Source organism: Amblyomma maculatum, chromosome 6, assembly GCF_055883805.1.
Source record: "Amblyomma maculatum isolate TAMU_Amacu chromosome 6, ASM5588380v1, whole genome shotgun sequence".
NCBI classification, from domain to species: domain Eukaryota; kingdom Metazoa; phylum Arthropoda; class Arachnida; order Ixodida; family Ixodidae; genus Amblyomma; species Amblyomma maculatum.
In genome coordinates, this window is record NC_139349.1 from 164,433,931 (window position 1) to 164,460,957 (window position 27,027).

Sequence of the window (27,027 nt, forward strand, 5' to 3'; positions counted from 1 at the left end):
AAGAGATGCAGCTTCGCGCTGCAGAAGCCACCTATATATATATATATATATATATATATATATATATATATATATATATATATATATATATATATATATATATACGCGGGTGCACTTAAACTCATCCGCGCTGCACGGCCTGAAATCGAGGTAGTATATGCCACTTTGGTGCTACCACGGGTTCCTAACCGCCGACGAGGTTCCGGGAATTGGCGGACGGTGAATCAATTTAATCAACGCGCTATGCAGTTCAACAACGGACTCATTGAATTGTGTTCTCAAGGCGAAAACGTGTTCCACCTCCACCATTCCTTGGAGGCCTTTCCCGCTACCAAAGTTCTGGCTGCTGATGGAGTGCACCCAAGTTTTGGAGGTGTTTCTGGTGCTCGCCTGGAATATATTCAACCTCCTCCTCAGTGCTCAACGGCACTGCATGGCCCCATGGAAAGACCACCTGCCAACCTCAGATAAGACCCACCAACCCACCAACCCACCATGGAGCACAGCACCCGAATAGCTGCCAGCTGTTTTGAGGTCCCATCACAAAACAGTGAAGATGCTGGTCCACCCGCAACACCAGATTTCCCAACCATTGAGGAAGCAGAGCATCTGATCAACCAAGGACGGACATCTGGGTTGAAATGCCGCCGTGCCACGCATAACCTACCACCAAGTGGTTCAGGCTACACTACACTCACGAAGACGCCCCTTCGCCAAGCTCTGCTGCCAACTCCAAGATCACCACATTTCACTGCGCCTCCAGCCGCCGCCAAACTATCCAGAACAACAGGAAATCCCACACCGAATAACCCCACCTGCCCATCATCAAACCGCCCGTCCCTACTACCGACGCCTGCTGTGCAAGGCGGTACATCCCCGGTCTCCACTTCGACGAGGCCCCGATCCCGGATGGATCCACTCTCAGCTGCAACACTTGGATCCCAGCAAGCTCGATCCACCATGCAGGACATCGGAAATGACGTCAGCACGCCCACTCCAAGAGACCCAACGGGACACCAACAGCCTCCTTCCAATGAAAACGACCGTCCAGAGAGCGCCGCTAAACCGAAACAAAGGTATGACCTCAGGCGACGCTGCGGCTCAGCGCAGCGAATTAAGCGGGACTGACGGGCTGACCGAGCTCGCCCGCCTACTGCTCCCTCCTCAGATTATGCCAAGCACTCCAAGCATTTCTTAAAAGCAAGAAAAATTTTAGACAAACGAATCAGGCACCAGCTCCATGTAAAAGCCCTTATAATTTATCTCCAGTCGAATATGGTACCGAAGGGCCTTTTTGTAGATTTAATTCCGTCAATGAACAACCTTTCGAATGCCCAGAAATTGGCTTGGAGCCAAGAACTCCACAATGCATCACTTAACCTTCTGAAAATAACCATAAATCACTGCGAGGAGACGTTGGCATCGCTGAGTCGGGAGGAGGGGGCGGGTTCGCCACAACATTATACTATCAACAACTGAGGGCAACGAGCTTGAGGTCTTCCAGTGCAGGAGAGCTACAGAAATTTGGACTAAGAAGTGTAAAAAATTTCGAAGAGATAACGTCCCTTATATAAACCTTGAGCATATGGCGCGATACCACAACCTGTTAATTTTTTAAATCAGTCTAATCATACAGCAAACGATTCAAGAACCCACTTAAACACTTTTAACCAAACACCGGACAGACCACACTTTCAGCATAACATTCTTAACTTCTCAACCGCAGCACTTACCCCGGAAGAAACAGCACTCCTATCCCGTGGACTGAAATTCTTCGCAAATATGGGACGATATGACGAATACAAATTACTTACGGATCTAGACGATTTTTCACGAACCCTAAGACTACAGGAATATTGTTTCGAAAAACCTAACAGTAATTCTGCCTCACTTCCCCGGTCTCAGGAACAGTGGACCCCTAGATCTGGGAGAGAAAAACATCTGGATTTGTACATAAAAGCTGTACAGCGGGACATCCTTCGCGCTTTCGAGACCTATAGGCCCGGACCCTCTAACATTTCAAAAAAAGAACGTAACGCCTTAACATCCCTTAGGCAGCGAACGGAAATCGTCATCAAACCTGCCGATAAAGGAGGTGGTATAGTAATTTTAAACAAAGACGATTACATTAACGAGGGATATCGCCAACTCAACAACTCAAATTTCTATGAATTACTCCCATCAGATCCCACTGCCGAACACCAGGAAATTATAACACAAACTCTAAAGCAACTCACCGAGAAAGGGGAAATACTACCACGAGTAAGAAAGGCACTAGAGGCAATAGATCCGTCCCCAGGGCGTTTCTACATGCTCCCGAAAGTGCACAAAGAAAATCATCCCGGTCGACCAATCGTATCCGGCATTGGCACCCTCTCAGAACCAATATCTAACTACATCGATTCCCTCATCAAACATATCCCTCCCAAACATACATCTTACATACGCGACACTAATCACTTCCTGAAAGAGTTATCTAAATTTACTGTCCCCAAAGGAGCCCTTTTAGTGACCCTTGACGTGGTGTCCCTTTACATGAACATTCCGCACGAGGACGGGATCCAAGCTCTGATCACATCATATGAAAAACACAAAGCCCCAAACTCCCCTAGCCCAACCGCCATCGCATCACTCGCTAATCTGGTTCTAAAACTCAATTCCTTCGAATTCAACAACTCGTATTACCTACAAATCAGTGGTACAGCCATGGGAACTAAAATGGCGCCAAACTATGCTAACATATTCATGGATGACATTGAATCTGACTTCCTACGCTCGTACCCAAAAAACAGCTTTTATAAACGCTTCCTAGACGATATATTTATCATATGGACAGAAAACGAACATTAACTCATTCAATTCATTACCTCATTTAACAACATACATCCCAACATCTCATTCACACATACCTACTCCTCCACTCAAATTAACTTCCTGGACGTATTAATTCAATTTGAAGACGGGGCACTAATCACCAATGTCTACAGAAAGCCCACGGACAGACAACAATACCTTCATTTTAAAAGCTGCCACCCGCGCCACTGCAAAACATCAATTCCATACTCTCAGGCAATAAGATTCAAACGAATCTGCTCACGCTCAAAAGATTTCGAGGAAAATTCCAACCGTATGCGGGAGGTTCTGAAACACCAGCACTATCCGCCAACTATTATTGATGATGCCATCCAAAAAGCGGGATTAATTGATCGCAATGAAACATTTGGGGAAGACCGGCCGGCAGCACAAAATGAACACCGCTCAAACCTGGTCTTAACTTTCGCAAACAACCTTCCGAACATCAACAAAATACTAAAAAAACACTTTAACATCATCGAACAAAGTGATCGCCTCTCCAAAATTTTTTCTGTGGTTCCGCGGGTTAAATACAGACGACCAAAAAATTTACAAAATTATGTAGTACACTCTACTATCGATAAAGCAGATATTGTGGGTTGTATGCCGTGCGGAAAAAATAGGTGTCAAGTTTGCAAACACGTGCAAACAACGACCACGGCAAAGAGCACACACTCTGATTTTAAACACTCCATCCGCGGAAATTTGAATTGTGACTCCAGGAACGTGGTATATATGCTCGAGTGTGGCGAGTGTCAAATGCAATACATAGGGCAGACCGAGAACCCCTTCCGAATTCGTTTCAACAACCATCGCGCACACACCAAATCTCTCCCCCACCTTCCCCTGTCCAAACACCTGCAACAGAAAAGTCACAAATTCGACAAACTTAAAGTTTTCCTTCTCCAGAGCGGCTTCCATAGCAACCGCGAACGGGAACAGCGAGAATCGTACTTTATATTTAAATTTAATGCCCTGCATGCCGGTATTAATGAGAGCCCTGGTATTCTTTCTCCACTTCAAAGTTCAGTTACCCCGTAAATTCCTTCCTCAAACACACCCAAAATGGCCAAGTCAAGCTTACTGCAGGTGGCCCAAAGGAATGTCAGCCTCCCCCACTATACACACAATGAGGGTCACACAATTCCTGCTTTTGTCGCCTGGGGTCATACCTATTACTGTGCTTCCTTCCATGTGCCGTTTTTTTTTCTTTTTTTTTCAACCTGCACTTTCCTCCACTCCCCGCCTGCACCTGCTTTTTACCCTACCCATCACTACAATGCCATTGTACTCTGCGCACCTGTCTCTCTTTCCACTCTTTGCATATAAAACCTACTCCCATTACTTGCATTCACACTCCTGATGAAGGCCAGCTTCTGGTCGAAACGTCGAGTCTAATAAAATGTTTCTTTAAATGAAGCGTACCCTTCGCTCTATAATTTTTTAAGCGGCCAAGTACGTTAAATGTTCTCGCATCCTATATATATATATATATATATATATATATATATATATCGAAACGGTGCTCCGCTTTTGTGCTGCCCTGACTGACTGTTGGTGTTCTTCGGTGCCAGAGTGCCAGAGCGCCTTCTGTGTAACGTTACGTTACAAATCTGGTGGAGGTGCGGGGTAACGATCCAGTCCTGCATAATCAACCTGCCAATACGGAGCTTACCCCCGTACATCAACGCCTCGGCCGCCGCCTACGTGGAGAGCCTCCTGAATTCGGACCACTTCCGGCCGCTACCAGGACGACGCACCCTCAGACGGCCATAGAACCTGCTGCAATGACATCTGAGAGCAGGCTTCCCACCAACATCCTGTGTCATCAGCCGCGAACACCCCCCTCTTTTCATGGCGACGTGTTCGAGGACGCCGAGGACTGGCTTGAGAACTACGAGCGAGTTGCGCGTTACAACGGGTGGACTGATGAGCGCAAGCTCCACAACGTGTACTTCGCTCTTGAAGAGTCTGCACGGACATGGTTTGAAAACCATGAGGCTTCCTTTCCATCCTGGGCAGCCTTCTGTCGTGATTTGAAAGCCACCTTTCCTAGCGCCGACCGCCGGGAGCGAGCAGAGGTTGCGCTACACTCGCGCAATCAGCGCCAGAACGAGAGTGTGCGTATGTTCTTTGAGGACATGACTCGCCTTTTCAAGCGTGCGGACCCGCAAATGCTTGAAGATAAGAAACTGCGTCACCTGATGCGCGGCGTTAAACAAGAACTTTTCGCGGGACTGGTGCGCAGTCCACCGCGCACTGTGGCGGAGTTTCTCAGCGAGGCAGCTACCATGGAGACAACGCTGCAACACCGAGCCCGTCAGTACAACCGTAACGTGAACGTCATTGGGTCCGACGCACCCCCTGTGCATGTCGGCAGCGACATGGACGCACTAAGAAATCTCATCCGTTCTGTCGTGCGGGAGGAACTGCAAGCGCTCCGGATGCCTTGCAACACAACAGCTTTTCCTTCACTGGCTGAAGTCGTCCGGGACGAGGTGCGTATGGCAGCTCAGCAAGTTGCTGACGTTCCCCAGCAACGCGTTCCCCACCAGACGTTTGACGCGAGGCCCACCTACGCGTCCGTCTTGCGTAGGGCTCCCCCGCCGGACCATAGTATCAACGCCGCAGCTCCAGCAATGGAGCCGCAGGGTCATCGCATGGAGGGACTCGCATGGAGCCGCATGGAGCCTAACTACTCCCCTCCGCCAATCTACCAGCGACCCCGTAAAAGTCAAGTATGGCGGCCCCGGGACCGTCGGCCCCTGTGCTATCATTGCGGGGAAGCCAGTCACCTTTACCGGGCGTGCCCGTACCGCCGCGTCAACATGAGGGGTTTCGCCTCGGAGGAACTCTACCATCGGAATGACGAACGGCCTACTGAGGTTGCAAGTGACCTTGCAGCGCGACAGTATCCCGTCACGTCCGGGTACCAAGAGCGTCGATCGACGTCCCCGACGAGCTACCGTTCGACAAGTCCCCACTCTTCCCGACGCCGCTCCTCTCCCAGCCCTAGCCGGGAAAACTAATTCCAGCGGCCTTCGGAGGCAGGGTCGCTGATGTCGGGAAATGTCAAGATCCTCCGTCATCGTCAGGCCGACCCGACGAGATTTCGCTTGTGTCAGGTAGCGACAGCATCCGGCATACTACCTCCGATTTATGTGTAACGATTGATGGAGTGGATGTCACCGCGTTACTCGACACTGGTGCCGATTATTCAGTAATGAGCCGTGGTCTCGCCAGAGAACTGAAGAAAGTTTTGACACATTGGTCCGGCCCGAAAATTCGCACGGCGGGAAGTCACTTGATCGAACCTGCAGGCAAGTGCACAGCGCGGGTCGGCATCCGTGGTTTTGTGTATGTCGGAGAATTTATCGTGCTTCCTGAATGTTCGAAAGACTTGATCCTTGGTCTGGACTTCCTGCAGACCAACGGCGCTGTCATTGACCTGAAAGAAGCGCGTGTTTCCTTTTCGACGAAACGAGCCGTGGCGCGCATTGAAAACGAAGATTCGGGTCTGAACGTTTTGCGTATAGTCGGTGATGACGTGAGGGTTCCGGCACGTTCTAGTGTGTTGGTTCTTGTAAAGCATGACTTATTCCACGATTACGAGGGCATCGCGGATGGGCACCTTCCGCTACTACTCGAGAAGGAATTAGCCGTTGCTCGAGGACTCGTACAACTCCAGAACAGCTGTGCTACTGTCCTCCTGACAAATTTTGCTAAGGAGATGCGGCATCTCGGCAAGGACACGGCTGTTGCCGTCCTTCAGGATGTTGCTGCCTTGCCTCATTTATGCACCGCCGGAGCGAACCCTAAAGAAGAGGCCGCACCTTGTCATGCTCTGCAAACCGTTAAAATTAACCCCGACTTGAGGCCCGATCAGAGGAATCTTCTCTCGGCTCTTCTGAGCGATTTCGCAGACTGCTTCGCCACAGGCTCTAAGGTCGGTCGTACTCCAGTCGCCAAGCACCGCATCATCACCGATGAGACCACGTTACCGGTATGCCAGCGCCCGTACCGGGTTTCTCCTAAGGAACGTGACGCCATTAAGGCACAAGTGGATGAAATGCTTGCGGACGACGTGATCCAGCCTTCGACGAGCCCATGGGCGTCGCCAGTGGTCCTTGTCAAAAAGAAAGATGGCAGCTTGAGATTCTGTGTCGATTACCGAAAGTTAAATAACGTGACTAAAAAGGACGTCTATCCGCTGCCCAGGATTGATGATGCCCTCGACCGACTACGCGACGCCAGGTACTTTTCCTCATTAGACCTCAAAAGCGGATACTGGCAAATCGAGGTGGATCAGAGAGACCGAGAGAAGACTGCATTTGTGACGCCCGACGGCCTATACGAGTTTAAGGTGCTTCCGTTTGGTCTTTGCTCTGCACCGGCCACGTTCCAACGTATGATGGACACGGTTTTATCAGGTCTAAAGTGGCAGTCGTGCTTGGTGTACTTAGATGATGTCGTTATTTTCTCGCCTACTTTCGAGCAACACTTGGACCGGTTGCGCGTCGTGCTTCAAGCACTCAAAGGCGGGCAACTAACGATCAAGCCTGAGAAATGCCACTTTGCTTTCAAGGAACTACGCTTTCTCGGCCATGTTGTCAGTGCACAGGGCGTTCTTCCTGATCCCGAGAAGACTATCGCAGTGTCAAATTTTCCACGCCCCACCGACAAAAAGGCACTTCGACGATTTCTAGGTCTTTGTTCATACTACCGACGCTTCGTCCAAGATTTTTCTAAGATAGCTGAACCACTGACAGCACTAACCAGAGAAGACATACCCTTCCTGTGGGGAGACGATCAAGAACAAGCCTTCCAGGAGCTTAGAAGCCGCCTACAAAGACCCCCAATACTCGCCCATTTCGATGAAGACGCCGCAACCGACGTACATACTGATGCCAGCAACGTTGGTCTCGGCACGGTACTCATTCAGTGGCAAGGCGGAGTAGAACGGGTTATCGCCTACGCGAGCCGAACACTCTCACGATCGGAGGCGAACTATTCGACAACGGAGAAGGAGTGCCTTGCGGTAATCTGGGCCATCAGCAAGTTTCGACCATATTTGTATGGACGACCCTTCCGTATTGTCAGCGACCATCATTCCTTGTGCTGGCTGGCAAGCCTTAAAGAGCCGTCTGGACGCTTAGCTCGTTGGAGCCTCCGTCTTCAAGAGTATGACGTCACTGTTGTCTATAAGTCGGGACATAAACACCAAGATGCGGATTGCCTGTCACGCGCGCCATTGGACTCCACTGCAGTGGAAAACGCCGATGATTTTCCCTTTATTGGGGCCATTACCCAATCCCATATGGCTGACCTTCAACGCAAGGACCCGGAGCTGGCGCCGCTCATCGATTATCTGGAAGGACGCGGTGGTAGAGTACCGCTTGTTTTTCGTCGTGGCTTGCAGTCATACGCTTTACGAAGTGGAGTTCTCTGCAAGCGCAATTTTGAAAGATGAAAAGAGACATTTCTACTCGTAGTGCCTACGCACCTGCGGCCCGACATCTTAAGCGCTTGTCACGACGAACCGTCCGCCGGCCACTTGGGAGTTAGTCGTACGCTTGCAAGAATTCGGGAGAAATACTATTGGCCGAAATTATTACCTTCAGTACGGTCTTACGTTAAAACCTGCCGCGATTGTCAACGCCGAAAGACTCCACCCGTGAAACCAGCTGGATTTCTTCAGCCGATCGCTCCACCGAAAACTCCTTTCCAACAAGTGGGGATGGATCTTCTTGGTCCTTTCCCGAAGTCAAGTAATGGAAAGCGTTGGATTGTTGTCGCGACAGACTACTTGACCCGATATGCTGAGACCGCGTCGCTCACAAATGGAACTGCCACCGAAGTCGCAGAGTTTTTTGTCCACGACATCGTATTGCGTCACGGCGCTCCGGCTGTTATCATTACCGATCGCGGGGCAGCTTTTACGGCCCGCCTGACTAAGGCTGTACTGAACCTTACACACACTAGCCATAGACGGGCCACGGCATACCACCCGCAAACTAATGGCTTGGTGGAACGGCTAAACAGAACTCTGGCCGACATGCTGTCTATGTACGTGGATATAGAGCATAAGACCTGGGATCAAATCCTCCCATATGCCACGTTCGCATATAACACGGCACTTCAGGAGACGACGCGGCTGACACCCTTCGAGCTTGTCTTCGGCCGTCGAGTGACCACTCCACTGGATACAATGCTGCCCGTATACACCGACGACGAAGATGAGCTTGACCTGGACATCGCCAGTTTTACCCAGCGTGCGGAAGAAGCGCGGCAGCTAGCAAGGCAGCGCATATACCTACAACAGAAACTAGACGCTGACCGTTACAACAGGGGACGGCGCTTCGCTGCCTACGAGCCTGGAGACTATGTCTGGATTTGGACGCCCGTTCGTCATCGTGGGCTCTCTGAAAAATTGCTGCGCCGGTACTTCGGCCCATATCGTGTCCTCCGCCGCCTCAGCGACGTTACTTACGAAGTTGAATCCGCGACCCAAGATCCCTCAAGCCGCAGACGACGCAAGTTCACTGATGTTGTACACGTCGTCCGGATGAAACCCTATTACGATCGCCCCGCTGACTATTCTTGAGACTGATGGTGCCCCGTTTTGTGTTGTGGTATCCCACACCAAACTAGCATAATATCTGTCAGCTCATCGCATCAAGCAGCATTTGCAGCATCGAGGCGATGCTGCCAGGAAGGGGGGCAATGACACATGCCATCCATAGACGACGAAGATTTCAACGGGCGATTCGGAGAAGACGACGAAGCGAAACGGTGCTCCGCTTTTGTGCTGCCCTGACTGACTGTTGGTGTTCTTCGGTGCCAGAGTGCCAGAGCGCCTTCTGTGTAACGTTATGTTACAATATATATATATATATATATATATATATATATATATATATATATATATATATATATATATATATATATATATAGAAGGTGGCTGAGAAGGTGGCTTCTGCAGCGCGAAGCTGCATCTCTTAAGGTTGAACGGGGTCCCAGTGATAATATATATATATATACATACACACACAACCAGCAAGCCACGGCTTTTGAGATCGCAGAACAAAACTGATAACAAAACCAATGACTCTGAGTGAGGCAGAACTCCCGGAACCATCCCTTGCCGATGTTATGAGTAAACTGAACGTATTGTTAGAGCGAATAACTGCTTTGGAAAAGAAGCATGAACAGCAACTTGGTAAGCTTGATGACACAAATGAAAAAATAAAAAGGCAAAGTGAAACATTCTCGGGAATGGAGAGATTTCTTGATATCCTCTCTGAGCAAAATGTTGGGATTCTGAAATCCGTTGAAGCGCACAGGGAGGAGATTAATGACCTAAAGAAACAAGCAAATAATCTGGGGGATAAGCTGTTTTCAAGAAATGGTCGTATTATCCAGTTGGAAACAGAGGTGAAAATATTGCAACAGTATTCCCGAAAAACAATTGTTGAAATTCACGGAGTCCAGAAAACCAACACAGAACACCTGTCAGCCATTATGCAGTCACTTGCAGGCAAACTTGAACTCCCTGATCCGACCCTTGAGGACATAGAGGTTGTGCATAGAATAAAGAGGAAACCAAACTGCATTCCCCCAATACTTGTGCTTTTCCGGAACAAAGCAGTCAGAGAGAAGTGGATTGAAGAAAGAATGGCGCTGAAAGAAGATGACATATACATCAATGAAAATCTCATCCCATGTGTCAAAAGGCTTATCTGGATGACAAAGAAATGTGCAAAGAAAAAAACACTATCGCTATGTGTGGCCTCGAAACGGGCGTGTCTTTGTTAGAAAGCAAGAAGGTCCTACGATACTGGGGATTTACAATGAAGAAGCAGTGTGCAAAATGACCTAATATGTTGGCAATGCCTTTTAAATCTCACGTTGACATGATTTGTGAGCCCACAAATTGTCACATATATCTTCAAGTACTCACCAACAAGCAACCGGGAAAGCTTCTGCCAGCTGCACAACACTTGTGGCGTCTATAACCTGTTTCTACTCACAACTTAAACATGGCCTACTTCAATACAAGCTCATTTTTAGGAAATTAAATAGTGAGTCCCAGGTTCGTAAAAATTCTGCAATTTTTCATATGAATGCTCTCGGTCTAAGAAACAAAACCGATGTTTAGACTCGTACATAATTGATCTTCATGTGCAGTTTGACGTCTTAGCTTTTACGGAAACTTGATTTTCAAATCAATCCTACGCACATACGTTTGAAAGCTATAAAGTATATCTTTATTCTGATCCGGGAAGCGAGGAGGTGGAGTATTGGTATACATCAGGATAGAGAGAGCCTTCAGCCCCATACCTGAATTCTGTGCAATGTAAGAAGATGCTGAACTCCTAACGGTATCTTGCGGCAATCTTTTATTTGTGGCAGCCTGCCGGCTCATCGTAGCTTCAATAGATAATTTCAGTGCTCTTCTGGAACAAGTTCTTGATTACGCGGCACAAAATAACCTAAAGGTTTTTATTGTCGGAGACATAAATATTGATTCGTTGTCGAGTAAATCAGCGACCAAAGCTTTTCTTCGCATGATACAGTGTCATGGCACTGGAAATCTGATTACAGCACCCACAAGAGCTACAAATAATACTGGTAGCCTTATCGACGTGTGCATTACCCAGAACAGTATGCATTACAGAAGCATTGATGGTGTTTTGAACTCAGGAATACGTGACCACATGCCCAGTCTTTGCTTAATGTCATAGTATACTTAAGATGGCATAAAAAAGAAGCAGAAGAATGCTTACAGGAAAGTTGATGATACAACCCTTGAAAAGTTTCGCAAGCTCGCCATAGACACAAACTGGAGTGATGTATTTCTTGAGCAGAATCCGAGTAGATCATTCCACATATTAACAAGTCTTTGAAAAAAAATCTACGATCAGGCATTTTCTGAAACTAGTATTAAACGAAATAACTAATGCCGTAAGCCATGGATCTCGAGAAACCTCTATAAGAAAATTAATAAAATAAACCGTCTATTCTCTGAATTTATTCACACTAAAAAATGTAGATATATTTCGGGAATTTAAAATATTGTTACGGACGAAGGGGGAAGAAGAGGGCAGTGGCGTGGGCAGGAGCGCGCGCGCTAGGCCCGCTCAAAGATTCATTAAACGTCATCTCACGACCATCGAGCATCTTCTCTCTGTCCTCTGTTCTCCTGTTGTCATCGCTTGCCGCCACGTAACAATATTCATGAACAAGCTGGGCACAGATATCAAGAAAGCACGCAGGGACTATTTCCAAAGAAGGTTTGCCATGTCTAATGGCCCTCGGGAAACATGGGGTACCTTTAATAAATTACTAGGTCATCAATCCCAAAACTTGCCGACATCCCTTAATTTAGATGGTCAAGTTCTTCAACGTGAAGCTTTATTAAATAAAATGAATGAACACTTTTTGAGCGTAGGAGTTCACCCAACGGATTGCTAACGGTGCTAAAGATCCAGTTACTTACCTGAAGAATAGCTATGCGAGAACAATGTTTCTCACACCGTGCAGTGCTACCGAGATTATGAAGTTTGTTGACACACTTAAAGGCAAAAGCGCACCAGGTGCTGATGGCATCCTAACATTTCCGATCAAAAAGGTTGAAGATATAATTGCTTATCTGCTACCGCATATCATTAACGCAATCCTATCAATGGGTCCACCTTTCCCTGACAGCAGGAAGATAGCCCGCGTTGATGTGATTTACAAAGGAGGAGAAACGACATGAATACCTACAGGCCATATCTTATCAGTATTCTCGAAAAAAGCTGAACACGTAATTGACACTCGCCTCTGCCGCTTCCCTGAACAAAATAAAATTATCGCTCCAGAACAGTTTGGATCCCCCAAAAATAGTCCTACCGAGTCTGCCTTATTACAAATAAACCGAGAAAAAATCCATTACTATAGGAAGATTTTTAGATTGACGTAAAGAGTTTGACACTATAAAACATAATATACTGAGGAAAAAGTTCTACCACTATGGAATAAGAAGCATTTCCTTAAATTTAATAAGTGGCTACCTTGACAACCGATTGTAGTTTACAGTCGTAGATGGTTTTCAATCTAACATGGGCCGAATTTCGGCCGGAGTTCCTCAAGGCTCGGTGTTGGATGCTGTTTTATTCTTGGTTTATATTCGTACAAGTGTCGGTGGGTACGTACGAGTGCGGGTGGTTCGTGCTGGGCACCGCTAGCCTGAAGTTGTTCGTGTGTGGTCAGCTACCCCTTTTTAAATATTTGTTATACAACTACTCTCTTTGTGCGTGCATCTGCGTTACATTACCAATGATATAGCCAGCATTCGCTACACAAAAGACCTGATTATGTATGCTGATGACATAATCGCCTTTTTTCAGGATAAAACTTAGGGAATACGCAACAAAGAGCTAATCTCTGGTTGGCAGAACAGTCAGAATGGCTGCAGTCAAACAGGCTTGAACTTAATGTCAAGAAAACCAGAGCTAAAAACAAATCTCTATCAGGCAAATTCGTGCTGAAATTTGATGGTAATTTGCTTAGTCGAGAAAAGTCGATAGTTCTTGGCCGTGTTTTTTGAAGAACACCTTCTATTGCCCGATAACGTAGATTATTTGAGCCGTATGATATCCAATTCTATCGGCATTATAAATACGTTTAGAATGCTAGTACCGGTAAATTTCAAGAACAAGCTGTAATGTTAACTTGTTTATTCATACATTCATTATGGTTTGCTGGTATGGGGCGCCACAACACAAACAAACAAAACAAAACTATTCATATTACAGAAAACAGCTGTTCGCGCTATCGCAAACATAGTACCTATTAAAGAAAGCATGAAAAAGTATTTAAAGAAGTTGAGCCTTCTTTCTGTTGAGCAGACGTACAAAAGAAAGCTCGCAAATGTGCGCACGCTGATAAAATACAATGTCTCGATTGATCGAACAAACTACGGTTTTGAGAGACTAACATACCTCATACCTAGCTTGTCTTCCTATCCGCAAATTTTAGATCTAGCTCTCAAAAACTCTAGTGATCAACAATTTAACAAACCCATAGTCAGCCTAATTCTAGATACCTAAGCCAAACAAAACTTCACTTACACCTTTTCCATTTCATATTTAGTCGCATATATATTCCTTCTGAAAATACACTACATTTTTTTCCCTCGGAGTAATATGATAATATGTCATGTCTAATCTGTCACATAAACTTGTTTTGTGTTGTATAATAACTTTCAATAGAGTGAGCATCAATTGTCCTTTATTTCTTACTGTTTATTGGAGATAGGCACGGGACATGCTGGCTAGTGCATGACACCATAGGGCCGTCGTATCGGTGGCAAATTTCGATTCACTCTAATCTTCTAACATGCTTATTCGATAACTGTAATTTCCAGCGGACAACCATTCGGAATTCATGCAGATCAAGGCGCATCTATATCGTCTTCCTTTTAGACAGCACATTTGTGAGCATCTATGTGAGGGAGAATTCCAGTTTAAACGGAATTACTGGATTTTGCTCTCAAATTTCCCATTGTAAAACAAACAAAGAGCGTAGGCTTTAGTGGATGCGTGTAGGGACAGCGGGAAGGTATCTTAAAAAGCGTTCGCTTTCTCACCCTTGGGGTCCCTCTGGTGTGCATTGGCTGTCTGCTCGGCTGCTCCGCCACCTTGTCCGGTCTGGATGAGGAGGCCGTCTTCGCGGATCCAGCCGGTGACGTCCACGTCCTCCCGCACGAAGCTGGGCATCTGGCAGTGCAGCACAGCCGTGTTGCCGCGCACCACGAACTCGTCGTACACCTTGGTCTTGAACTCTTGGGCAACCACTGCGCGATGGTCGGACACCTCGAGATAAGGTACTTCGTTTTGTTGCAGAAAGAAGGCAACGGAACTGTCGATGGCACAAAATTCAAAAAGGCAGCATTGAAATATTGGGGTGTAAGCCTCAAGTTCGGAGGTCATTTTGAGCCTTTGCGCGCAGGAAGGCCAGTTTTTGTGTCGAAGAGTCGCCTAATTGAGATGGCCGTTCAATCTGCGATTTTTATCATTTTACGTTGCTACTTGGTTACTTAGGGAAAGACGTCGAGCATGTACCATCACAGTTAAATCAACTGAGGTCAGTGTAGTGCGTGGCAAAAGGTCCAGCTCAGGCAGTCTGCCTGTCCTCATCGGAGGGAGGAATGCTCATCTGTTTTTCTGTAGTTTTGCTTGGTTTCGCTTATGTTCGCTTCTCGCTCTTCCTCTGGAGCGCTCCATTCACTCTTTCCAGAGATGGTGACTAGTTTGGCACCACAGTTTCACTGACTGTAGCCGATGTAGCCGATGCTAGTGAACCGGGTGCTCTTAGCTTGCCGGCCTGCAGAGCTTTGATTTTCCTTCCGTAATCGCGCTTTCATTACCCGCGTGGGTCATAGCCGATTCCAGTAGCAAATCTCGCTGTGCAAGTCGCATCTTTGTAAAGAATGGATGTGGTGCTCAGGCGGCACAACGAATGGCGAACATGAAAAAAAAGGAAGCAAAACTAAAACGTGCTTGCTTTCTACTGTACAAACAAAGAAAAAAAATTACAATGCTTCAATGCTGCTGAACCAAATGTTGAGCGAAAGAATTAGCTGCGGGTGACCGAGCGTTCTTCTCTTTTTCTTCTTTCTCAGCCCACATATATAAAGCACCGCTTTAACCAACCCGTATGAACGTGCCTTAGTGGCCTATATGGGTAACGTGAATGCCAGGGTTCTAGCAGGCTGATTCTGACATAGCGGTTCCATGTGAAACGAGAGACCCAAGTTGGCAGCTCCTGCCAGTCCACATATAAAGCGCCGCTTTAACCAAGCCGTATGAACGTGCCTGACGTCACGTAACACGTGAGCACCAGCTGCGCCTCTAGCGCGCCACGCCGACCGCTTTTGTGTCACGTGGGGTGTCACGTCAAGCGCTGCGCCGTGGCTGCGACCGCTCTACGCCGACCGCTTGAGCTGGTAGCCCAGCTCTCACCCTAGTGTCACGTGGGGTGTGACGTCACAGCGTCACGTGAGTGTGGCCGCGCCACGCTGAAAGCTCTAAAATGAGAGTAGTATTGCTTTCGCAATAAAACTTCTGTCGCTATCGGTGTATAGTGAAACATTTAAACCCATTCACTGCCATTATTTGGCTATGGGTCCAAACAACTGTGTGTGTCACGACTCAAAACTATTAATGCTCAAAGTTAAAGAAAATGTAAAATGAGTAATACAACAAAAATTCAGATGAGCGTGCCTACATCTGAGGACGACAGGAACACTGCCTGACCTTGACCTTTCTTCACGCCCTCCGCAGCTCACATTTCATTTGGCAACGGTAGTCTGAAAGCTCGTTGCTTGTGTTCTCTGGATTCAAGCATTTTCCGGAAACAAAACATATTTTCCAGAAAGGAAACTTACTTGCACCATGCAATCAGCCAAAACACATATGCCATTTTTTCTTTCAATGCTGTAGCGACATTCCGAAGTGGCTGTACATTTTATAGAGTGTTCTTCATATTTATAAGCGCACTCTTCTGAAGTGCATATGTGAAGCCTAATTTTTGACGGTGTACTTCAGTAGAGTTAGTTGTTCGGCTAGTTGGTATTCTAGATTTAAGGACATAGTTTTCAGCGCAAAGGCACGCGGCACGGTGTGCCGTGATCACTTTCACATACCAGCGCTGAACATCAGGTTTGCTCCCTATCTAAATAAGTAAGTACGTAATATCAGCATGCTTCATTTTTCTACCCGTATGCTTTTCATACTTTGTGGCAGAAGCGATAAAACGGTGTTTGGCTGTTCCACATCTGCGTACAACGGCAGGAGCTTGATCGATTGTTTTCTGCTTGCCATATACTTCGCTCATTTATCTCCCAATTAAAATCACTACATATAAAAAGCACATTCATGACGAAATTCGTGATACAATGCTTCAAATCTTTTGAGAGATAAATTATACATTCTGCAAACCGAGTAGACCTAGAATCAGAATGAGTGTGCTCGTACGAGCTATCGCACTCTAACATAACACCACCACTTTATAGCTTGTTATCTGATATTCCCTTCATCCTACTTGAAGTTGAACGAGTCTCATCAGTTTGTAGCTTCGAAAAAGAAATGAGGACGTATTTCAGCGCAAACAAAACATATAACGAAAATATGTTTGCAAAAGTTGCGCGAAAAAGCGAATCAAACAAAATGGGTTACGGATTACCGCAAATGTGAAAGCTGCTATAGTACTTCTCCTTTCACTCGGGTTTCGGACAGAAGGTGAGTTTCAAGGTTAAGCAAGTATCAGAAAAAGATCGACGAAATCGGTGACCGGAGAAATTAGTGGTAGCGCAGCAGTATAAAATATTTGGGCCGTTTAACGCGACTTAAGAGAGGCGCTTGCATTGTGCATCCCTTGTGCATGAAAGAAAGTTGATGTGACTTGCAAGGACCGGACAGATAGCGACGAAATCGCCGAATGTGGGCTCTATATAGTTCTAGGCTACTTGAAAAGGTCTTTACAGAGTCACGTGAGCATTCGCATTGTATATGGCTATATCTTCGGTGTTGGCTTAGACATATTGGACTGATAGCGACATATGCGTGGCTTATTAGTTTTCAGTTGTGATGGGTATATCTCTAAACTACCTAAGCTCTGCTGACATACATGATGAACCTGCAGTGCGGGCAGAGACCTTCTCTATCGGTGTCACTGAATTTTAGTTTTTTTCGCGTCCTGCAGTGAAAACACGAAAGTAAAAATATTGCTTCGAACAGCCAAGGCTCTCTTCAGATTGCTTTCTATATTATGAACATATAAAAAAAAAACGCCCTTAATGGGTTCGATGAATTTCGTCCTATCGGCTGCACGGGTAGCGAGCTTGCAAATTAGAGAAGCGTAAATGCATTCAAAAGCTTTGATCCTCAGAACAATCGTTTATAATTCCATTGATCCCAATAAGTGCTGTAGTAATCAGGTACAACTGTGTATTTGTGCTCGTGTAAGCCTGATCACGCGGGAATGGCATTCCAAGCAGTTTGATGCAAGAACGCAGCAGTGCAGGCCCTACGGTGTATTGCCCGAGGCCGTGACTGGTTGCATTTGTCAGATGCAAAGGGGGCTCTGCACGCTAAAGTGCCTGGCGCGGAGTCATACATAAATTCATCGACCCATCATTGTTTTTAAAATATCCCCGACAATTCCCCCCCCCCCCCCCCCCGTTTCCGAGCAACTTTTTCTTTCGAGGTGAGAGCACTGCCCAGCATGTAGGACAGAAGGCGGCAGTACACGTCCCAAGAACGGCTGGCTTGACTCGCCATCGTGGTAATCAGAGAAGGTAGTATCAACGGTACGTGCCTCCGCGGAGGTGCACGTCTCGGGAGACGATACGGCCGACGTCGTTCTCGGCCACGCACTGGACGACGCCCGCGTGGTGGCGCGCTTGCGCTGCGCCAAACGGCGCCATGGCCAGCGTGCCGTTGGGCAGCAGACGCCGCACGCCGGCCACCTCCTGCAGGGGCTCTCCGAGGGCGCCCGCGTGCAGCTGGAGTAGCAGTGAAGACGAGGAGCCGCTGACGCCACCGGCGTGGCCGAACGCCACGTGACGCCACCGGACGCTCGGCGGGGGGTGGCCGTACGCCTGCGAATGGGGTGGGTGAAAGGAACTCAGCTGAAGGGACTGGACTGACATAGGGAATGGCTAGACAGTAACCAACGCATAGAGAGGGCGCCGTTAGCAGGTTCAGTGCCATCGTGCCATTCCTATGGAGGAGGCGTCTCGGTTTTTAGAACGTACCGATTGAACATATAATACTCTGCATATAATACTCTAAATAATACTCCTTTGCGAGTACTACTTTCCTCTTCATGTCGGCCACCGCCTAAACGCTATTTTTACCCTTCATCATCATCATCATTAACACGCCGTGGCTCTGCCGATGCAAGCCGCGTCATATAAGTCACCGCAGCTTGCGTTGTGGTCTTTGAGGTGCTTTAGATGATAGCTTTAATACACAGCCGCTCTACGCGCCAACTGAAAACTAAATAATTAAGGGGGACTCTTAAGCTCTTCTGTTAAGGGTATACGGCGCTATAGCGAAGCCTACCGTCCGACATAAAAAGTTCCGCTTTAACCAAACCATATAAACTTGCCTGCGTGACCTAGGGGTAAATGCAAGCATCCTGGCAGGCTGAGTCTAACATCACCCTCTCATATGAAAGGAGATGCCCGACCAACTGTATCATCAGGCAACCCTATGTCCTGTCAGCGCGCTCATGTCAGCGGCCAGCTGCTGCCTGCCAGCACCATGGTCATTAGTTCTCCTTCACAACGTCAACGCCGGCGGACGGGCGCAGAATCCGGATTTTAGGTGAACGCAATCTTTAACGCTACCTCGTTAATAGAGCTTCACTACTGCATTGCTCGACACGAAAACTTGCTCTAAGTCAGTGATCTCCAAACTACGGGCCGCAAGCCAGATTGGCTCGCACTGTCGTTCAGCTTCCTACCAGCAACGACCATGAGGCGTGGTTTGATTTGTCTTGCTCACGAGTAGCGGCGAGCTTCTTATGGATGCCCATTTGAAATTCGCACACAGCGTCAAGCCGGCGGTTGTCGCCCGGCGCCACGCACTCGACGCCCGGGGTCGGAAAAAAAGCTTACTGTCGTCGATCTGGACCTGACACGCGGGCGGCGCGGCGTACTCTCGACCCGGAAGCTGCTGCGGACGCGCGCCAATAGCAGCGCAGAAAGCTGGGATTTCCGGTTTGAGCGGCCGCTGTCAACATGACCGCCATTGCCGACGATATATGCGGCAATTTGGCCGCAAAAATGTGATTATCGTGAAAATAAACGCTTTATCAAACACGAAATGCCGCTTTTTTGTGAGTATGCGTCCTGCCCTCGGGTAGAAATGTCTGTGTTTCCTCCCCGCCACATGTTGTTAATATTGTATCATAATGAAGACTTTTTTCACGCGCTAAGTGCATGATTTCTTGTTTGTGAATATGAAATTATCCTCCCCTGCTGTAATGCCTCCCGGCGGTGCAGGTGCCAAACAAATAAAAATAGTGTTGTTTTCAGGTATGTGCTGTTGATAAGAAGCCGTAGCAGGTTTTAACTCCTTGGTTAGGTTATTTCGATAGGCCTTGAACATAGCAATGCCATCATGATTGTGCGTTGCACCGGGGCGGCGGTGCAGTGGTTAGGGCGTCCGACAGCAGGGCCGAAGAATGCGAGTTCGGATCCCGACCGCGGAGGCCGCTTTTCGATCGAGGCAGAAAACAAAGTATCCGTGTGCTGTGATGTCAGTGCGCAATAAACAACCCCAAGTGGTCGAAATTACCGAGGCCCTCCACTAAAGCGTCTCTCATGGCCTGCGTTGCTATGGGACGTTAAACTCCTTAAACCAGGAATGCAAATCGTCACAAAGAGTTTGGAGAGCTTACTCTTACGTTCCATCCCCTTTACGTGTAGGGTTAACCCATGGTGTTTCAATTTTTGTGGTGCTACTAGCAGTTTTTGTTTGCCAAGGAAAGCAATCTTAATAAATCGGTTTTACTTTTTTATCTATGCATGCATTGTATCCTTCCTCACGAATGCACACGGTGAAAATTCTCAAGGTACAAATGCTATTTGTTGTGATAGACTGAAAGGTCAGCACTTCCCGATCACATTTTGTTACATGGGACAATTCGGACACAGGCACAAAAACAGCGCAGTGATCACTAACATCTGATGCAATGGTCCCAGCACATTTTAGCGGAGAGTCAATATCAAGCGTAAAAAAAACCTACGATGCTCGATGTTTGCGTATAGGCTTGTAGGAGTGGCAATTACATTCAAGAAACCAATCGACATATCTTTTTCTTTGAATTCGTAAGTACTGCAAGACGCTGCTATTACGGTGAAATTGCTGCTGCCAAAGCGCACTTTGGCAGCAGAGGCGAAGGCGCGGTAACGCAACGTTCAACTTCTCTCTGCGGTGTCCGAGGGATTCCCCGCGGTTGAGCTGCCCGTAAACAGCCTCAACGAAAGCCGTTGTATCCAACCAACATTGCGACCAGGACCAGTCCGGCCTTTTTTGGAATCTGCCACCCAAACTTCGCGCCAGCAAAGCAAAGCACAGGCAACATTGATATCATCAGCTGATATCTACGGCTTCTTCACTTTGGCAGCAGCGGCGAAGGCGCCAGGAAGCAACGTTCAACTTCTGCTTTCTGCAGGTGTGTATAATTCGTCTGTCGTAGTTTGTATCTGCCGCTTCCTTGTCGCTGCTGCTGCCAAGTGAATTTTTTCTCCTTCTGCCCGTAAAATGGCTGTAAATTGCTTCAAATGCAATGAACCTGTAGACAACGAAGCAAAACGCAAAAAAAAACAACAACAAAGGACAAGGTGGGAACAGGAGCCCTACTATCAACAAATGTTGTTAGCGGTTCCGGAGCATGTATATATGTACTTCAGTATCACAAGGGAAAGAAGGTACGACATGTTCATGTGCCGCCTAAGCTAACAAATCCAGATCTGTTTTTGATAGAGCCACCGACGGTTTGCTAACGCATTCATCCTCTCACGGTGCTATCAGCGACGCTTCCACAATCTCCCTAGTCAGGCCGGTGCGGTGGCGATACACAGCAATTGTTTGACCGAACAAAGCAGAGCACGGTGTCTCACGGTTCGTCTATGGCAATATTGCCGACATTTTTGGAGTGTTCGTGCAGCCGGACGTTCAGACATCTTCCAGTTTGGCCGATGTAGTGTCTACCACATGAAAGCGGGATTTTGTACACAACATCTTTCTGGCAAGGTACATTGCACGCTGGGTTTTGCGTACGTCTGGGACAACGTAACCTACAAAGGCTCATAAGCTTTTTTGACGCGGAAAACAAACTTGTACACCGGATAATTGCCTCACTTTCATAAGATTGTGCGAGAAACCATGCACGTACGGGATGACAGCTATCTTCTCTTTATCTCGTCTTTCTCTTTCTCTTCTCCTATTTTATGCCGCCTGTTCGTCACTCAGACTAGCTTCAGATTTCTGTTAGCGATTCAGGGCCTCCGCAACGCAGACTATCACAAGCCTAGGGTAACCCGCCGCTTCCAAACGAGCCACCTGTGAGCGAAGACTCTCATCAATGATGGGTTGGTATGACTAGCTGATTGCACTCAACAAGAAGAACAGCACGATATTCCTCTTAACCAGCTTAGAGTGCGAAGAACTGTACGGTAGTGGAGGCTTGTTGGCCCTTGGCTATACGCCCAACACGCGTGATCTTTAAAATACAGCCGCAAATATAAAAACATAATGCTTTCTGCTCGGGCAATTCGGTGGTGAATGTGAGTGGCTTAAACCATGCGTAAAAAGAGGCTAAAATCTGCGAGACAATAGGGTTTCTGAGAGCAAGAAACTCGTTCGAATGACTGCTGACAAACGGGTCGTACCTTCTTGCCCTCGTTATATTGAAGTGTGTATATGCATATATATATATATGCTCCGGAACCGCAATAAAGATTTGTTGATAGTAGCGCTGTCTTCTCCTCACTTCGTCCTTTGTCGTTTTTTTTGCGCTTTGCTTCGTTGACGATGAACCAAAACGCCTAAACATTTTCCATTCTGAACCAGTGGATTCCGATGATGCATCAGTTGTCTGCACTGATTGCTTCTACAGCTGCCATGTCAGCGCGTGTTCAGGGCTGCAGGAAACGGTTGTTCGCGCGAGGGGAGACGCAGCTCGTAAAAGCTATAAATTCCCACTCTGTCGTACCGGGAGGCAAATTCCTAAAGAAAACAAAAAGCGAGGAGGAAGGTTTTGATGCTGTCATGTGCGAATCTTGTTAAACAGCTACGTGAACTCTTAGGTCTGAAATCTACCGTTACTGATCTTGAGGCATCGGTGCAAATGATGTCATCCAAATATGATGAGCTACTGGCACGTATCAACAAACAAGATCAAACAATCGAGAGCTTGCAAAAGCGCGTCGAGAGGGTAGAAGGGGGTCAACAGGCAGATGTACCGGTGCGAACAAGAGTGAACGGAGCGCGCTTTTTTCTTCTAGCATTTTTCACGCGGTGCATATTGGAAACTGGTAGTTGTGGTACGTGTTGACCGGTAGTAGACACAAGTGCCATTTCACTTGGACAGATATTGTTTGCTTATCGCCAGTGCGGAAGCCGTTATTTTAATTTGACTGAAAAAGCGTGCTTCGTTTACTTATGTCCGCACCTGTACGTCAGTAGAAAGAGGACTTGAATACCATAGAACAGCACAGCCGATTCTTCAAGTTAGAAATCCACGGAGTTCACAGTTGCCCCGGTGAGAACGTGTTATAAAAAATCAATGAGGTAGCGTGAAAGATAAACCTACCCGCGGTGGCCCAACATGAACTTAATGCCTTGCACAGACTGACGGCTAAGGGTTGTAAAACACTCAAAATTCTTGTTCGCTTTGCCACTAAAAATACGCGTGATGAGTGGCGCAAAGGCCCACTGTCCACCCTGCGGTCGAAAATATATTCTTCCCCGCTGACTGTGAGACTTCGCCCTCAGAACGCTAGGCCGCAAAATGTTTTTGAAAAGAGTAACTAATACCGCAGTTACAGCCACCGCAATCACCCGATTCTGTAATGTTTCTCTCCTTCCGTTCCCTCGCAAAGGTTTCTCAGTCTCGTGGCCGGTCGTCTAGCCTCCGCGTGCGAAATTCCCCTTCCTTCTCCGCGTTTGGCGGGAGGTGGGGCGTGGTACTCTGCGTGCATGAAAAAAAAAAAAGAAACAAAAAGAACGGGCGAGGGAGCGCGCACCACTGCATTCAGTCCGGCCGTGGCGAGGGAAAGCGCGCAGCGAGCGGTGGACACAATTAGTGGCTTACGCCCATCCTTCACCCTTCAGTCAACGAGACGGACCAATGAATCTCGTTTGCTACTGTGACGTCATCCTTGCGGCTCGTAGAGAACGGGGAAGCTGGTTTCCCGAAGGGCAGGAAGAGAGAGCTTTGACTTGTATTTTTGCTGCTTTGCGGCGCGCGTATCCCCGCAGCATTTTGCAGAGACTATCTCCGGCACCTGATCGAAGCCCTGGGCTCTTTTTCTCAAAAGGTCATTCCCTCGATAGTGGCCCTTTAAGACCAGGAATGATCGCGGTGAACAGATCAGAAGTGCAGTATCTATCTGAATGAGAACCTGACAAAACGGAACCGGCAGCTGTTTCCGCATGCAAATTCGTGGGCGGATGACCATGGATTCCCTTTTGCATGGTACACACGGAAGAATTTATGTGAGAAAGAAAAGCGGCGAAACCGCCTATCTAATGAAAGACGAGCGCGATCATGACAAGAAAGTGACCTAGGCCGCCCCTGTGTTGAAGTGCGGTTGATACAAGCGGAGAAGAAAAATGAATTTTTTCTACTTGCTTCCTGAGGAACGGAAAGACGTTCTTGGTTTGAAATATCACGCCTTATTTAAATGTTCTTATGTAAATGCACGGTAACTAAATAGCACATTTTCTGAAATAGAGTTATTGTTATCTTCATTTCATTTCACCAACGATGTTATCCTGTTCACTGAAACTTGGCTGGCTGATGATGACACGTTCATCCGGCCATGCTATAACAGTTTTTTTATTAACCGCAGCGATCGTCGTGGCGGCGTGTCTTTGCTCGTCAATGAGGGACTGAAATGTCACACTGTTGTTCAATATTGTGTTTCCTTTGATGACTATGAAATATTAACGACAATTACTGGCGAAATGGTTCACTCTGTAATCTACCTACCACCCGATGGCAATATTTCAAACTTTGTTAATTTCATTGACCAGTTTCTTGCCTTTCTAAACGCAAAAACGTTAAAGATAATACTTGGAGGCGACCTGAATCTAGACATTAAGTATGGAAACATTAATACGCGGTGTTTGAACGTTGTAATCAAAAGCAATAACTGTGAAAATGTCATTTCTAAACAAACTCGTGTTACTTGTGCTACTGAAACTCTACTTGATCTTTTTGTAACAAATTATGATGCTTCATGTGTTAAATCAGAAGTAGTCCTATGTGATATTAGTGACCAACTTGGTATCTTTATAGTGGTTGAAGAGCCTAAACTTCCTAAAATATCAAGGCTTACTCCTTCCTGCCAGTGTGTGTACGTCTGAAAAAAACTTGAGAAAGTTTCGAGATGATATTAGCAGTACAGATTTCTCTGAGCTTTATTCTTTGGAAAACTGCATTGTTGCTTATGAAATGTTTATTGATATTGTGAACAAAGTGTATGCAAAGCCCTTTCGATATATAACGAGACGCAGAAGAAAACCATGGATTACACTCAATTTACTAAAGCGAATCAAGGAGAAAAACAAACTATACAGCAAATTCATTACATGCAGGGATCCTGAACTGTTTGCTACGTTCAAAGCCTAACGAAACAAGCTGAACAGGGACATTATGTTTGCTATAAATCAGTATTTCTGTGAATATTTTGAAGGATGTGAAGGTAATTCAGACCTGTTATGAAAAAAACTTAATTCGCTGTTGAAACCCTCGAGAAAGGATGACGTCATTGAAACTATAACATATGGCGCTAATGTGCTCACGAGGATCGCTATGTCGAATGCTTTTAACAGATTCTTCACAGATGTCACTACCATGCCTTCTGACAATACTGATTATCCCATACATTAATGATCGCATAGAACATAGCTTATTCCTTCATTCTGTTTCTCAACTTGAGGTCCTGTCGGCATTTTTGGGACTTTCTAAAAGTTAGGCTGTGACATGGTCGTTTTTCAGATGAGGCCAATTAAGTTTGTTATAGACATACTATCATCGTCGCTAACTCATTTAGTTAACTTATGCTTTTTTTTACATGGCACATTTCCTAATCAAATACAGGTGGCTAAAGTAGTCGTCACTTTGGTCATCTGATGAGAAGACAGGAGTTGCTGGAGAAAGATTTGATGTTGGGAAAGGTTGAGGGTCGCCGGAGAAGGGGTAGGCAGCGAACGCGATGGTTAGATGGCATCCTCGAGGCACTGCAGATGCAGTTATGTGATGTTAAGAAGATAGTGAGAGACCGGAAAGCGTGGCGTGACATGGTCCATAGGGTCACGAAGAGTCGGACACGACTGAACGCCTGAACTGAACTGAACTGAAAGTAGTCGTCATTTAAATGAAGGGTGATGAGAACTCCCTTGGAAACTACAGACCGATTTCTCTTCTTCCTATGTTCTCGAAGGGCCTAGAAAAACTTAATTTTTGCGGCTAGAAACATTATTAGAAAAAAAAAATAACATTATAACAGGATAGCAATTTGGATTCCGTAAAAACCAATCTACTGAGCTAGCGCATCTCCATAAAAAAGAGTATATATTAGCAGTTTTGAAAAGAAACATGTCGTACTAGGAATTTTAATAGATTTCGGAAAAGCATTTGACTCTCTAAACCATGAACTGCTGATTGGAAAGTAGGAAATGTGCGGAATTAGAGGCTTTCCACTGAAAATTTTAAAATCCTATCTTTAGAACCGTGCACAATATACTAGAATTAACGGGCTTTAGTCTAGCTTAAATAATGTTAATTGTAGCGTGCCACAGGGCAGCATATTAGGGCCTTTACGTTTCAACATGTATATTAATGACACAGAAACATCACTGACCAGGCATCGTTTTTTATCTATGCAGGTGACAGTAGTATTTTACTCTCTTCGAATGACTAAGATGCCTTGATAGACAAAGGGGATGTTACTTTATCCCAACTAAACTCCTGGACAGAACGAAATTTCTTAAAAATAAATGCAAATACAAGCAAAGCTGTTATCTTCTGACCAAAGAACAAACTTCTGCACACTAATAAAATACTACTATTAAATTCTGAAGAGATTGAAATACCAGACAAATTTAAAACACTCGGTGTCATATTTCACGAAACAATGTCGTGGGATCATCATGTAGACACTATAATGCCCAAACACGCTGAAGTCGTAGGACGTCTATATCGTCTCAAAACAGTGCTTCCAGCAAATATCAAAGAACTTATATCTAAATCTTTTTTTAGTCTCATCTGAATTATTGTCACCTTTTTTGGGGGCACGACTACCCTAAACAATCTTCGAAAAATTTACCTACTTCAAAAGAAAGTGATAAGATAAATGTTCATGCTTAATTTCTTTTACAAGACTGT

At 46.4% G+C, this 27,027-nt stretch overlaps 1 protein-coding gene across 1 annotated transcript in view; it reads right to left on the reverse strand.

Annotated features, from left to right (window-relative positions):
- The window catches only part of LOC146187335 (cell adhesion molecule Dscam1-like), a 668,136-nt gene that overhangs the window by 381,638 nt on the left and 259,471 nt on the right, over positions 1-27,027 (reverse strand). Inside the window, exons 5-7 of the mRNA XM_084607643.1 lie at positions 18,217-18,499; positions 14,537-14,692; positions 920-925 (exon numbers count right to left, since the gene is read on the reverse strand). Of these exons, the coding sequence (XP_084463769.1) occupies positions 920-925; positions 14,537-14,692; positions 18,217-18,499 (445 nt within the window). The remainder of the gene's footprint in view (positions 1-919; positions 926-14,536; positions 14,693-18,216; positions 18,500-27,027) is intronic.